Consider the following 14160-nt stretch of genomic DNA (forward strand, 5'->3'; position numbering starts at 1 on the left):
GCTGTGTTTTAGAAAAGTAGAAATTCAAAAACACGGCGTAAAAAAATAAAAAAAAACATTTTATTTGCTTCTTGAAAAATGTTTATGTATTTGCTCTTTAGGTAAAACCTAAATTTATGACACAAAAAAGCAAGAAATTTTGCAGTCGTGAAACCACTTTTCAGCACTTCTCAGTTTTATTTGCATATGCGTTATATTTATTTCAATGACATCATCATAATTATCAAACAAAATACCGGCGAAAGCACCAAACTCTTGTTGAAACGAGAAACCGCATGCCATCGGTAAGGTGAAATGTATGAGAGGATTAAGATGCCACCTTCTTGCCAGATAACTACGTAATTTTTTTCCGACAAGCGCTCATGCAAGAAACTATTTTTTCGCCTCAAGCATTTGTCTGACATGCCATGAATCGTTTGGTGGTTCCTTGCCTGGTTTGCCCGTTGGGTTTGTAGCAACCACAAGACAATGACTTGCTAAAACTGAAGAAAATATTTGCGCTCAAAATGAAGTTGTGGACAAAAAATGATCAACGAAAACTAATCCAGATCTTCGATGAAAAATGTGGGACTCACAAAGCTAATTTAGTTCCATTTTCAGTTAATCAAAATGCAACGCAGTAATGTTTCATGCAACGGCATGTCTAATTATAATGGTAGAGATCCCTTACGTATATTTGAAGGTTGCCTATGGCAAGTTAAGCGCTTGTGCACCAGTGTAGCTAGGCCACAATATACTCCGTGAAACCGCTGAGCGCCTGTATAGCTCAGTTGGTAGAGCGTTGGGCCTGGTTAGACCAGGGTCGTAAGTTCAAACTAACCTGGAGCTTGACTTTTCACATGTCGCTCCAACTTCTCGGGAAAAATTGACTATTCCAGGCTGCAATACGTGGGCTGCGAAGCCTGTGAACCTCCTAATCAAAATCTAACTGTCACACTGTGTAATACATTTTTTTGAACATTGATTTTATTACAACCATACTGTGCTGGTTAGTTAAAGCAATCCTTGAAAAACGAGGATGTTATGTGAAACACCCAAGGATAAGTGTATTAATATTGTGGTTTTGCAAAGTGACAAATGTTTTTGCAAAGCACAAATACAACGCTAAACACGTTCGAATATTGTTATGTGTCCTCGTTTACGGAACAAAACAAGCAAATTTATCACTGTCATAAAAATAAATCCAACATCAACAAAGTGGTATTTTCCTGTTAACTTGATGTGCGCGCAAACAACTGGAGCCAAGATAAATAACGTCACCCGGCAACTGCGTGAATTTTGGCCTACAGGTTTTAGGAAATATTTACACTGCTTTGGCCAAAAAAGGAACGCGGAACTTAAGACGAACAGCGAGCGATAATTTCAAGCCTCTACGGAACGTCTATAATCGTACTGCTGTCGATCTTTAAAATTGGCCCCGAATGCAATAGAGAACAATATGCGCGAATTTTGAAGTTATTTACTATGACATCTCCAATGGAATTAATTGTTGTATAATTCTATAAACGATGACAGAGAGGTCGAACCCTCAATCGTACCCTCTTCTCTCAGTGTTTGGGATTATAACCAACCACTCTCGAGATAACTCCGAGGGACTCAACTATAAAAATGAAGGTTTGTTTTTAAACAACGTGAAGAGGTGGTTTAAGTATTTGTTTTGGCCAAAACTTACGTATGCGACACGTAGATGGCTCAAACTCTTTTGCGCACGAACAAAGTAAACGGCCGGCCTGATCGCAACCATCATCCGAGCAGAACTCCTTTGCAATGCAACCAGTTTCGTCTGAAACAAAAACTATACAGTTTTAGTTATTTCGGACAATTGGCAAATTGTTAACCTGTGACCTGTTCAGGTTTGGAATTGTTGGATAACAAGATTTTAAGCAAACGACATGCAAACGATGTTTTAATTATGTGTTTAATAAGTATTTGTTCATCGTGTTGAAAATGATTGCCTACGATTTTCCTTCCGGGAATTGATTTTTTGATTTACCATTTCTGTGTTATGACGTAATTTCTTTGCAAACCATATTTAAGGTGCCAAAATAGAGAGAAAAAATTTTTAAATATACATATTTTTAGGTAGATATTTTGTACATGACCGTTTACCGTTTTCACATATGCGACCGCTCCAGCCAATGTAACAATCGCATGTAAATGATCCGTTTGTGTTGATACAAGTTCCATTACCACACGTTGTGTTGGATTCAAGGCACTCATCCAAGTCTGTAAATATAGTCAAAAAACAAGTGAAATCAGCCATCGGTCAAACTTACAGTATCAGCAACTACTGACTGTCAATAGCATATAGTTCTTATTGAGATTTTATCAACGTTTACTGTACTTTTACTTACCTCGGTCGCAATATTCTCCAATCCAGCCCTCATCGCATGAACATTCGAAGGTACCCTGAGTATTGACGCAAGTTCCGTTGTTACAGTTTGGATTCGACGTCTCACATTCGTCGACATCTGCATTGAAAACAATTTAGATCAAGCCTGCTACGATGGATCAGATATAATGACATGAGAAGCATAAAATTCTTATCGTGCATTTCAGCAACAAGTCTGTTGGTCATGTTTCTCTAATTGTGTTTTGTAATAAACAAAAAAAGAAGCACAACAGATTTTTCATTTACCAACGTCACAGTTAAGACCTGTCCACCCCTCTTGACATTCGCATTCAAATGAACCATTTGTATTGGTGCATCTCCCGTGTATACAGCTGGTGTTACTTTGACACTCGTTTATATCTGTAAACAATTCGAAACAGAATTCCACATAAACCTCTGAGCAACATCGAGTCGTCGATCACTGTAGACGAAACTGCTACTACGGCGCATGCATTTGATAAAAATTCACCTTCTTCACAAAGCGGTCCAGTCCAACCGTGGTCACATGAGCAAATGTAAGAACCGATCGTATTCATGCAAGAACCGCTGCGGCCGCATGTTGCGGTTGACTCTAAACATTCGTCCAGGTCTGTGTTTCAAAAACAAATGAAAGTTAAAAGATAGCCCATTGTGTCCCGGCCGTTCCATTGCTCAAACAGCATATTCATACTATATAAAAAAATAAATAAACGGTGCAACAAATAATAAAATAACACTCAAAAAAATCAAATGATCCAGAAAAATATCTCAAAAAAGAGGTGAAAGTCCAAGTCAGGTTTTCATAAGCAGCAAACAGTGTTAAAACTACGTGGATTCCTCATGCGGTGTATTGGCCTGGCATAATTATTTACAACATATAAATGGTTAACATTCTAGTTCACTACACTTTTCACTGCTTTCAACAGGTCTAATTGAGACATTTATTATTTATTTGCTTGCATATGCTATAATAGTTGAAATAGTGACCAGAAGAACTGCTCACTGCTCACACTTGTTTACAGGGTTTGTCCAAATTTACAAAACCACAAAAACATTTTGAATAAGTTAGAAGCACACCTGTGTTGCAATTACTGCCTGTCCATCCCGGTTGGCAAGTACACTTGTAGGAACCAGGATAGTTTGTGCAGCAGCCATGAACACAAGGGTTGCCCACACACTCATTTACGTCTGCCAAAAAATGTGAAGCATTAAAAACGTATGCGCCCTGATATAACTGTAAAGTCATTTTCCGTGAGGCTTGTTTAGATGTATTGCAAGTTGTTAAAATACTATCGCCATATTATAGTTTACAACACAAGAAAACCGTACATAATGTTACAAGTCTCTTTGCCGGCAATCAATTATTGCTTTAACTCAGATATGGACAAACTCGATCCCGCGTTTCAAATCTGGCCTATTGGGTTATTATATATTTGGCCAGCCATCATACTAGGTTCATATACATCAATATTTAAACGTTAGATAATGTAAATAAGTAAGCGTGCAATACATTTTTACAATCGGCTTTAATTGTACTCCTGCTAAATTTTTCATAATTCCAGGCCGAAAAGACCCTGTTTTGACTGCCATAGGTTATGGACGTTTGTCAACACAACATGGCAGTATAAATTTAATAGAATCGACAAGTTACTTTTCTCTTTAACTGCAATGTATTGCTTATCCGCAAGCAAATATGATGCATTTGAAATGAACTTTAGTTGCTTTCGTTCAAAACGCCCCAAGGCTTATTAAACGTGGTAAGAAATAGTTCTAAAACCGGAAAATCCAGTTTCTTTCTGCATCTGCAAAAATTCGTAAAACGCACGCTGGTAAAAAAATTAAATTTATTTTAAAGTCAAAAGACGCGGATAAATTCACCAACGCAGGATTACATGTTGGCTTTATTCAGCTCATGTGCAAAACCTTCACATACCTTCATTGCAACTTCCGATCGTCAATACTATGTAGTTTATATTGGGATTTTATCAACGTTTACTATATTTTTACCCACCTTGGTCGCAATATTCTCCCATCCAGCCCTCATCGCATGAACATTCGAAGGTACCCTGAGTATTGACGCAAGTTCCGTTGTTGCAGTTTGGATTTAATGTCTCACATTCGTCCACATCTGCATTGAAAACAATTTAGATCAACCCTGCTATACGATGGATCAGATATAATGATATAAGAAGCATACAATTCTTATCGTGCATTTCAGCAACAAGTCTGTTGGTCATGTTTCTCTAATTGTGTTTTGTAATAAACAAAAAACGAAGCACAATGGACTTTTTGTTATTTACCGACGTCACAGTTTTGGCCTGTCCATCCTTCCTGGCATTCGCATTCATATGAACCAGGTGTGTTGGTACAATTCCCGTGTATACAACTGGTGTTACTTTGACACTCGTCGATATCTGTAAACAATTCGAAACAGAATTCCACATAAACCTCTGAGCAACATCGAGTCGTAAATCACTGTAGACGAAACTGCTACTACACCAGGTGCATGCAGTTGATAAAAAAAAACATTTGATTCTCCATGGGAACTTTTGCACCGGCACCGATCACTCTTCCGTGCCAAACCCAATAACGAAGTTACTCGTTTGTTAGAAATTATCACTCCAACAACAGTTGTATTTTGAAAGTAGAAATTTAAAAACACGGCGTAAGTCTGCACCATCAAAAAAGTGAAATCAGGCTTCAGTCAAACTTACGGTGTCAGCAACTACCGACTGTCAATAGCATATAGTTCTTATTGAGATTTTATCAACGTTTACTGTACTTTTACTTACCTTGGTCGCAATATTCTCCCATCCAGCCCTCATCGCATGAACATTCGAAGGTACCCGGAGTATTGTTGCAAGTTCCGTTGTTACAGTTTGGATTTAATGTCTTACATTCGTCGACATCTGCATTAAAAACAATTTGCATCAACCCTGCTACGATGGATCAGATATAATGATATGAGAAGCATAAAATTCTTATCGTGCATTTCAGCAACAAGTCCGTTGGTCATGTTTCTCTAAATGTGTTTTGTAATAAACAAAAAACGAAGCACAACAGATTTTTCATTTACTGACGTTACAGTTAAAGCCTGTCCATCCTTCCTGGCATTCGCATTCATATTTGATTCTCCACGGGAAACTTTTGCACCGGCACCGATCGCACTTCCGTGCCAAACCCAATAACGAAGTAACTCGTTTGTTAGAAATTATCACTCCAACAACAGTTGTATTTTTAAGAGTAGAAATTTAAAAACACGGCGTAGAAAAATCAAAAACTTAATATTTCCTAATTGAATTTGTTTTTGCATTTCAACATTACGTGAAATATATATTTATGACACATTTAAAGAAATCAGCGTTTTGGAGTCGTTACATAAGCGCTATATTTAGTCCAATGACATTATCATATACTCAGATATAGTATGCTGTCAGATTTTTCTCTTTATGGGAATAGGAAGAAATATTCACTAACCAGTCGAAAAATCCTGCTTTCGTGGGAATTTAGATTTTTTGTAGTGATAAAAGTTTATGTTATTGTTGGTATACTTAAAGTGCATGTGACAAGGAAAAATAAAACATGTTAATAATTAAACTAAGAGATGTTCATAAACATTTTTGGCGAGGAAAGGAGCTTGATACGGCGACTGGTTTCTGAGATACAGTTGATCAAGGGCGCATTTTTACCGCTGCGAACGAAATCGTGCGAAATCGAAATTATTGTTGCATGACGTCATAGAACGCGCTTTGGTCGTGCGAGTGGCAGCAAGCCTTATGCCTATGGATAGAAAACTTTGTAAAACTGGTTTAGCATAGTTTTGCATTAAACAGGGGACAACAAGTGAACGATTTTGACGTTAATTTAGCCTGTAGACAGATGGCCGCTGTTTCGACTATTATGTCTTATTTAGTTGTGTAATGATAAAACAGTTACTGGGACAGGGGGTTCTTGTTGCTACAGCATTTATGATCGCTAACGTGATACATGAACTTTCAAAAACACGACAAAGACAAACCGTCAATTTGGCATTGTCGTTTTGTCCACTCACAGCAAAAGATAGAAGTATAGGTGAATTGAATTTTGAGGCTGGCAAAGACCGCCGAGAAAAACCGACCAAATTAGCTGATTATGCAACGTAACACTATTATTCTGTGAGTAGAACTTTTTGCTTGGCAGTTGGCATTCACCTTCCTCACAAAGTGGTACAGTCTAATTGAGCCTTTTGTTAGTTCTTTGCTTGCATATGCTATAATAGTTGAAATAGTGACCAGAAGAACTGCTCACTGCTCACACTTGTTTACAGGGTTTGTCCAAATTCACAAAACCACTAAAAAACATTTTGAATAAGTTAGAAGCACACCTGTGTTGCAATCACTGCCTGTCCATCCCGGTTGGCAAGTACACTTGTAGGAACCAGGATAGTTTGTGCAGCGGCCATGGACACAAGGGTTGCCCAAACACTCATTTATGTCTGCCAAAAAGCATTAAAAATGTATGCGCCCTGATATAACTGTAAAGTCATTTTCCATGAGGCTTGTTTAGATGTAATGCAAGATGTTAAAATACTATCGCCATATTATAGTTTACAACACAAGAAAACCGTACATAATGTTACAAGTCTCTTTGCCGGCAATCAATTATTGCTTTAACTCAGATATGGACAAACTCGATCCCGCGTTTCAAATCTGGCCTATTAGGTTATTAAATATTTGGCCCGCCATCATACTAGGTTCATAAATATCAATACTTAAACGTTAATTAATGTAAATAAGTAAGCGTGCAATACATTTTTACTGACGACTTAAATTGTCCCGCCTCCCAAATTTTTGATAAATCCAGGCCGAAAAGACCCTGTTTTAACTGCCATAGGTTATGGACGTTTGTCAACACAACATGGCAGTATAAATTTAATAGAATCGACAAGTTACTTTTCTCTTTAACTGCAATGTATTGCTTGTCCGCAAGCAAATATGATGCATTTGAAATGAACTTTAGTTGCTTTCGTTCAAAACGCCCCAAGGCTTATTAAACGTGGTAAGAAATAGTTCTAAAACCGGAAATCTAGTTTGAGCAAAAACTTGCTTTCTACTCCCGGTATAAAAAATTTACGAAAAAAAAGAAATAATTTGATGTAAAGCCAAAAGACGCGGATAAATTCACCAACGCAGGATTACATGTTGGCTTTATCCAACTCATGTGCAAAACCTTCATGTACCTGCGTTACAGCTCCTTGCTCCCCATCCTTTGTTGCATGAACAATAATAGGAACCGGGAGTATTTACGCATCTTCCGTGCCCGCAGCTAACACTACTCAGCATGCATTCGTTAATATCTGCAAATGTATGTTACTTGTACAACAAACCGGTTGCGTTGGCACCACATGAGTAACGGATGAAGTTACTTATGTTTAAATTCTACCAATATGTTTTACAAGGTAAAATACAAACCAACCTTGACACGTTGTGCCTGCGAATCCCGTATAGCATGAGCACGTGTATCCTCTGTATTTATTGGAGCAATAGTGCGTACCAATCGAGTTGCAAGGTTTGTTGTAATTGCATTGATCTAATGAAAAAACGTGTATCGTTTTCCAAAAATAACGACTATAATTATTTCTTACCTATTAGCGCTCTCCAGTAGTTTTGCTGTTCAAAGAAAACGGTAATTGATTAAGGTTGATGTCGTTACGTGCCGAAATCTCAAGTATACGTATGATACATACCGCGTGCGTTCCAACGCCATGAACTTCACGAATTTCCTCGAAACTGCAGGTCTCGCTGTAGCATTCTTCGGTTAGGTCGCGTTTGCCTCGAGAAAGAAACTTCGACGCCGCCTCCTTGTTCACGAAAACTGAATAGACGAACAGGATTTATCAATAAAAATTGCAATACATAATATCCTCCAACTACCAAAATTAAGCGTGCAAGTTCAAAATGCAATGCAATAAACTGGAATATTTGAACATACAATACAGAAATTGTTCAAGTGCTTAAAAATGGCTTATGAACTGGCCGATTAACTGTTGACTTTTGTTTATAGTTTTCCAGGACAACATCCCACTAATGTTACCATGCGACTCGTTATTTTGTTGGATATATCGAATTATGTTAAATGTTTTATAATCTATTTTTACCTGTATTTAAGAATAGGCAAACAAATAAAACACTTTGTTCACTTACCTTCTTCTTCTCCCGCAACACAACATGCAGCGGACAGAAGTAAAACGATTGTAAAAAATTGCACCGGCATCTTGTTGTTTCAACTCTTGGTAGAAATCTTGTTGAATTACACGAACCGAGCTCAGGTCAGGTGCCTTTTATCGGCACATCTCGAAACTCTTTTCAGATAATACCCCGCAGGCTAAAAAGGGGGAATATTGATGACGCTGTCAGTGCATTTTCTGATTATGCACATGTTTTGCTGATAGGCACGCCAAAAAGAACCGAGGAATTTTTCGCCTTAGGCATTGTTACCATAACTCATTAAACGCAAATCTAAACAACTCTTGGCCCAGGGCAGCACTGATTTGTACAGTTTCCCATGTAAGTACTTCTGACTGGTCCAAGAAAACCTCCACCATTTCTTTTGCCATACGTAGCTGTTCGCTTTCTTACAAACTGCTCAATTTAGCGATAATCATCAACAATTTTATTTGTACATGAATATAGAAGATGATTACAGTGGTGGAGAATCGCATTCTGAACACAATTTAGCCTTTTTATATAGAATCTATGGGCTTTCCACTTGCTGAACTTCCCCATGGCAACCTTCGCTTGGACAGACGCAGGTAAACTGGTTTACGCCATCAACACACTCTGAGCTATTAGGACAATATCCCAACGCGCACTCGTCAATATCTGAAACAAAAAGGCGTTAAACATGACTTAAGCCAGCAATTAGCCTATAGAAAGCCAATAAGCTGTCCGCTCAATAAGACGTCTTGAACTATGAAGCCACACTGTGATTTTTCTAAAAATATGTGCCCAGTTTCACTATACAGCGTCTCAGAAAAAAAAATGTGTTTAAATCTAAAAATCGTGCCTATATGTTTTTGACTTGCGTGCTTAGTTTTCACAAATAAATGTGCTTTTTTGTGGATTTGTCAATAATTGTATGAGGTGGTAGACGTTTTTGTGTTGATAAGGCTGCCCCCAGTGGCACAGAGATGGACAAAGGTCATCAGAGATAGAAAAAGGTCATCATCGTGACGTAATTGATAATAGCCCCCAAACTAATATTATGGATTTTGGCAGAGCGTGCTTATTTTTTGATCTAGGTCGATGGTTACGGACTGCTTTATCCAGCCATGATATGCTTGTAGCTGCAGGAATAAATGAAACAAGGTACTTTGCCCCAACAACAACTTTGTTTGCTCAAACGCGGTACAAAACCGTTGCCACGCAGCTGGCTGGTTGTAAATTAACAGCCATGTGGACTTTGGTTTAAGAGCTACGGTGCAAAATTCGCACAAACAAACGTCACGAATGCTACATGTGCAAAAGGTGCTACAATATTAAAAGCGATACGATACACGCGCTTATGGGTCACGTACTCGACGACAATATGCAGGTAAACAGTCACTATACACATGCCTTTCACCTGTCAATATACATTCATCTCACCTTCATCACAGAGTGTGCCACTGTAGCCGGCGTCGCATGTGCAGTGAAAAGTACCAAAGTCGTTTTCGCATGTTCCGTTGGCACAAGGGTTGTCATTCTCGCACTCATTTATGTCTTAAAAAGAGATTTGTTCGTTTGACTGTGTCTCAAACCGGATATGCCTTGGCACTGTCGTTAAAATGCAACACATTGCCTACCGTTAGCGCAATCGCTGCCAGTCCAACCGCTCGGGCAACTACAACTGAAGGAGCCAATCTCGTTGACACAGCTGCCCCCGTTCGAGCACAAATTAGAAAATGTTGCGCATTCGTCCACATCTGTGTTACGGGCGGTGTATTATGTTTAGCTCAAGGAAGATGTACCAAGTACGGATTATGGTTGTTTGTTGCAAGATTTCTATGTTTCGCATGATGTTTGATGGCTTCGAGAAAATGCATTTTGAAAACGGTTTAAGGTTGTTCCTTACCCTCATTGCAAGTGTCTCCCGTGTATCCGCTTTCGCAGAGGCATTGGAACGAGCCGGGTTCGTTTATGCAAATGCCGTGTTCACATATGTTTTGTAAGCATTCGTTCACGTCTTAATGCAAAGGAAAATTGTGAACAGTGCAAACTTTTCACTGCGACGCGGGAAAGTACGACTTCGGTTTTCCCGTTTTTTTCTCTCGATTGAAAAAAAAACGCATAACAGTAAAAACGCTTTAATCCAAACTCTCACCAACAGAACAATATGTGCCACTCCAGCCATAGTCACATTCACAACTGTATGATCCTAACGTGTTTGCGCAAGTGCTTCGTTCAGGGCACTGATCTTCCCCTTCATCGCACTCATTAACATCTAACCACAACTTAATGTCAAACCCTGCCTTATATTTCGGTTTGTAACATCCCTTTTCTCGATTATGCTCGATCAGGGGTGTTTGTGTGTATACTGTTTTGGGGGCACTGGTCAACAAGGTTTTTCAGTTGGTACAAGTTTGTTGAGGACAGGCTATAAACAGTTCTTTGAAGGCACTATAAATACCATATAGCAAATACCAAATGGGTTTACCAGTGACTTATAAACTTTGTATGAATCGGGAGCATTTGTAGCGACGACGACATTACTTATACAATACCGAAGCGTGCAGATGAATTTAAAAAAGACTAATACCGGCAGACAAAGCGACTCACCAGTTTGACAAAGGTTTCCTGTAAACCCGGCGTGGCAATGACATTCATAAGTATTGTATCCGTTTGCGCACTCCGCCGCACCCACAGAACTGCACGGATTGCTGGGATAGGTACAACGTTCTGTAACACAACAAACATTTGAGAGTTGTCAAAATTAAAATATCCGATTTTGTGGCTTTTTTACGCGCTTAACCGCTTAAGATTTCGACATAGACCAAATATAAGATATGTTTAGGATATTTGCCATATTTAAGTCACCCAATTGATCACCAACTTTTATGTAAATACTGATCTTGCAAAAACTTACGTGTCAGAAGTTTCCACTTATGTTGCTGAAAAATAATTACCAAATTTGAATGACAGTTTCACGGACAGTATCAACAACAACGTGTGTAGCTTCACTGTTACTTGAAGCAATATATTTTTGTCGAAACAACAACACATTTTGATGTTATTTGAACTTTGTTTCCACTTATTATTGTTATATAATAAGGAGTGTAGAAGAAATGGGAGCAAAAACAAAGAAATTAGAAAAAGATTTGCGTTAGGTTATTTGTATATTTACCACTGTTGTTTTTACCCACAATTACGTACCGCTACAGCGTCGTCTTCATAAACCTCTCTTGTTTCCTCGTAGTTGCATACCTCCTCCACGCACTCCTGTTCAAAATTACCCTGAGCAAACTCTTCAAAGCCACTATTCGCGCGTTTTCCGCGTTGAAGAAATTCTGAAGCTTCTTGTTTATCGACAAAGACTGCGAAACAAAGTTGAAACACAAATAACGGCGGGAAATATAGCGCGGTAGGTAACTCTAACTAAAAATTGCATACTTTCATTTTTAACAAGCCAACATGAAATTTAGTCAACCATTCAGCAAAATACAGGATCCTACCTCCAAATTTAGCTGACAGTGCCCTGGAACAAAAACAGACAAGCAGAACTATAGCAATCATACGTCCCATATTGCCTGAAAATATATATTCTACGTCCCAAATATAAAGATTTTCTAACTTGACTTGATGTCACAAATCAACGAATATTAGCCTTTGTGAATGCCGAAATATACGTGATTTGACAGCTATAACGCTTAAGTGAAACCGCTGTTAATGATTGTCTTGGTTATAATGCAATTACTGAATCAGCAACTGCTGAGCATTGTTTGATTGTCACGCCATTTCATAAATGCAATCACGCATAGTTGCTTGGTGGTATTGGTAGCCTTTGTACCCTCAAACAGTGTTTATGGGTGATGCTGGTTCAACTCAAAGCACGGACTTCCACAAAGACTTTTTCTTACAGTGGCTAATTTGCTTTTAGACCTTCCGCTTTCTGTAAATTTGTTTTTGTATACGCGTTGTGGGATGGCTAAATACCTTGCTGACAAAATGCTATTTCCATTTACCCGTGACAATATTAACACCAAGAAGCTGATTTGTGCGAGTAATGACCTTCGGGCGGCTTATGCCTGGCTAGGCCGGAATCGAAGTAAATATTCTATTGGTTTGGCCTTACATAAATTACCAGGCTGCCTAATGTAAGCCATTTCCCAACTTATAACCGGGATTGCAATTGTCCCATATCATACCGTCGTACGCTTTTTGTTGCATTGTTTTTTTTTCATTTTTAAATTCATTTTATTACAAATTAAAAAAAAAATTTTAGGCTATTTTGTTTCTTATAGAGTTTATCCAGATCGCAAATCTTAATTAGGATTTCTCTTGATAGATGGGTCAAGTTTATAGCGCTCTCTTTGGGCAAGCGACATAACTGTATTGTTATCGCCATGCATCGCCCGCTTGCCGATTTTGCCGATTTTGCCAATTATGCATCTTGGCTCTTAACGACAAATTTTGCCTCCACACCACTTTATTAATTTGATTTAATTGTTGGCATTCGTTCATTTTTGTTCATTTGCAAAAAGTAATATTAAAAATTTATCAGATTCCAAAACGATGTTGACATGGTAATAACCAAATCCTTGCAACATCATTAGCAATCATGAAGATGCGATGCGTTAACAATTTTATTTTGAAAGACAGAATGCACACCCTTGCAGTGTTGAATAACTTGTGCATGTTTTTGAATAGGTATGTACATTTTCTAACTTAATCACATTGTTTAAAGAGGGATAAACCAAACCTACAGGCAAAAATCAAATTTAATATGGTTGAATGATTATGCAGCGGGAATAACTTTGACAGTGATTCATGTAAAAATACAAAACTGTGTTTTGGTTTGTTAAAATGCTATTTGTTTTTTGTTTTTTTCATAAATCTGTAGTAAAAAGGACATCTTAAAATTAATTTATCAGTTTGTTTTGGTGTGTGTGGTTGGCCATTTTCTGTCACAAACAAGATTTATTCGTAGCCTATATGGGTTAGAGTAAATTATAACGATATGTTTCATGGAGTCTCTTTTTCAACAGTGGGTTGTAAGTTTTAAATTCTGCAATCATGCAGTCTTTTACGTTAAATCCTTTGGTTCCTGATGTTGAGATATCGCTAGGTTTGTTTCAAAATGTCACCAACTGCAAGCATTTAAAGGACAAGGTTGCAGAAGGAAGTGTGCAAATGGCCATTGTTAAAGCAGAAATGGTTGTGGACAGTTTTCAATTACTTGCAGCAGCTTCTAAAGCTTTTCACCGAGAAGCTGAAAAAAGTCTTAAAACCAGGACTGTGTTTACAGAGATACTTTTTAACCTCTCTCCTTCAAACAAAATATCAGAATGTTTCAAGCTCTTCGGGGTGGATGACAACACAGAAAATATCATCATTGTTTGCAAGAAACAAGACTCAGATTTAATTTGTGATGAAGTCAAAGGTGACCTGACAAACTTGTCTTCGTTGAATGATGTTTGCAACAAACAACTTGTACAGTCTCTGTATAAGGTTACAGACTCTGAATTGACTGTTACTTCATTGGTAAACTGTGTGGTCAGCCAAATGATTGCCAAGGAGGTTAAATAACACAAAAAATGCCTGTTGTTGTTTTAT

General features: G+C 38.1%; 3 protein-coding genes across 4 annotated transcripts; 1 reads left to right on the top strand and 2 right to left on the bottom strand.

Annotated features, from left to right (window-relative positions):
* Positions 1–990: 990 nt before the first annotated feature.
* LOC145897347 (uncharacterized) lies at positions 991–8760 on the bottom strand. 2 transcript variants are annotated; one of them, XM_082985599.1, is made up of 16 exons: positions 8554–8760; positions 8097–8224; positions 7995–8019; positions 7826–7939; positions 7590–7706; positions 6735–6845; positions 5164–5280; positions 4672–4785; positions 4383–4499; positions 3449–3559; positions 2862–2981; positions 2639–2752; positions 2355–2471; positions 2110–2226; positions 1673–1783; positions 991–1600 (listed from the first exon to the last, which is right to left on the bottom strand). In XM_082985599.1, the coding sequence occupies exons 1-16, from the start codon at positions 8621–8623 to the stop codon at positions 1548–1550; spliced, it is 1656 nt and encodes a 551-aa protein (XP_082841725.1). In that variant the 5' UTR covers positions 8624–8760; the 3' UTR covers positions 991–1547. The 2 variants fall into 2 exon arrangements, with proteins under 2 accessions (XP_082841725.1, XP_082841726.1); XM_082985600.1 differs by lacking the exon at positions 6735–6845.
* A 343-nt stretch (positions 8761–9103) lies between these two features.
* LOC145897943 (uncharacterized) lies at positions 9104–12162 on the bottom strand. Its single transcript, XM_082986393.1, has 9 exons — positions 12060–12162; positions 11761–11921; positions 11474–11498; positions 11167–11286; positions 10712–10831; positions 10463–10573; positions 10194–10313; positions 9997–10110; positions 9104–9231 (listed from the first exon to the last, which is right to left on the bottom strand). Exons 1-9 carry the CDS (start codon positions 12127–12129, stop codon positions 9104–9106), a joined length of 969 nt encoding a protein of 322 aa, XP_082842519.1. The 5' UTR covers positions 12130–12162.
* Positions 12163–13596: 1434 nt separating this feature from the next.
* On the top strand, positions 13597–14143 carry LOC145899062 (EKC/KEOPS complex subunit TPRKB-like). Its single transcript, XM_082987773.1, has one exon. It carries the CDS (start codon positions 13621–13623, stop codon positions 14131–14133), a length of 513 nt encoding a protein of 170 aa, XP_082843899.1. The 5' UTR covers positions 13597–13620; the 3' UTR covers positions 14134–14143.
* Positions 14144–14160: the final 17 nt, after the last annotated feature.

The sequence above is a fragment of the Ascidia mentula genome, chromosome 4 (genome assembly GCF_947561715.1).
Source record: "Ascidia mentula chromosome 4, kaAscMent1.1, whole genome shotgun sequence".
Taxonomy (NCBI): domain Eukaryota; kingdom Metazoa; phylum Chordata; class Ascidiacea; order Phlebobranchia; family Ascidiidae; genus Ascidia; species Ascidia mentula.

What these genes read in the sequence shown, in the direction of transcription:
- LOC145899062 (XM_082987773.1), top strand. Translation starts at nt 13,621, where the DNA reads ATGCAGTCTTTTACGTTAAATCCTTTGGTTCCTGATGTTGAGATATCG.
- LOC145897943 (XM_082986393.1), bottom strand. Translation starts at nt 12,129, where the DNA reads ATGGGACGTATGATTGCTATAGTTCTGCTTGTCTGTTTTTGTTCCAGG. An exon ending in TAAGTGGAAACTTCTGACAC is followed by an intron (nt 11,287 to 11,473) that starts GTAAGTTTTTGC and finishes GTTGTGTTACAG; the next exon opens with AACGTTGTACCTATCCCAGC. An exon ending in AGGAAACCTTTGTCAAACTG is followed by an intron (nt 10,832 to 11,166) that starts GTGAGTCGCTTT and finishes AGTTGTGGTTAG; the next exon opens with ATGTTAATGAGTGCGATGAA.
- LOC145897347 (XM_082985599.1), bottom strand. Translation starts at nt 8,623, where the DNA reads ATGCCGGTGCAATTTTTTACAATCGTTTTACTTCTGTCCGCTGCATGT. An exon ending in AGGCAGTGATTGCAACACAG is followed by an intron (nt 5,281 to 6,734) that starts GTGTGCTTCTAA and finishes TTTTTAATGCAG; the next exon opens with ATGTCGACGAATGTAAGACA. An exon ending in AGGCAGTAATTGCAACACAG is followed by an intron (nt 2,982 to 3,448) that starts GTGTGCTTCTAA and finishes TTTGAAACACAG; the next exon opens with ACCTGGACGAATGTTTAGAG.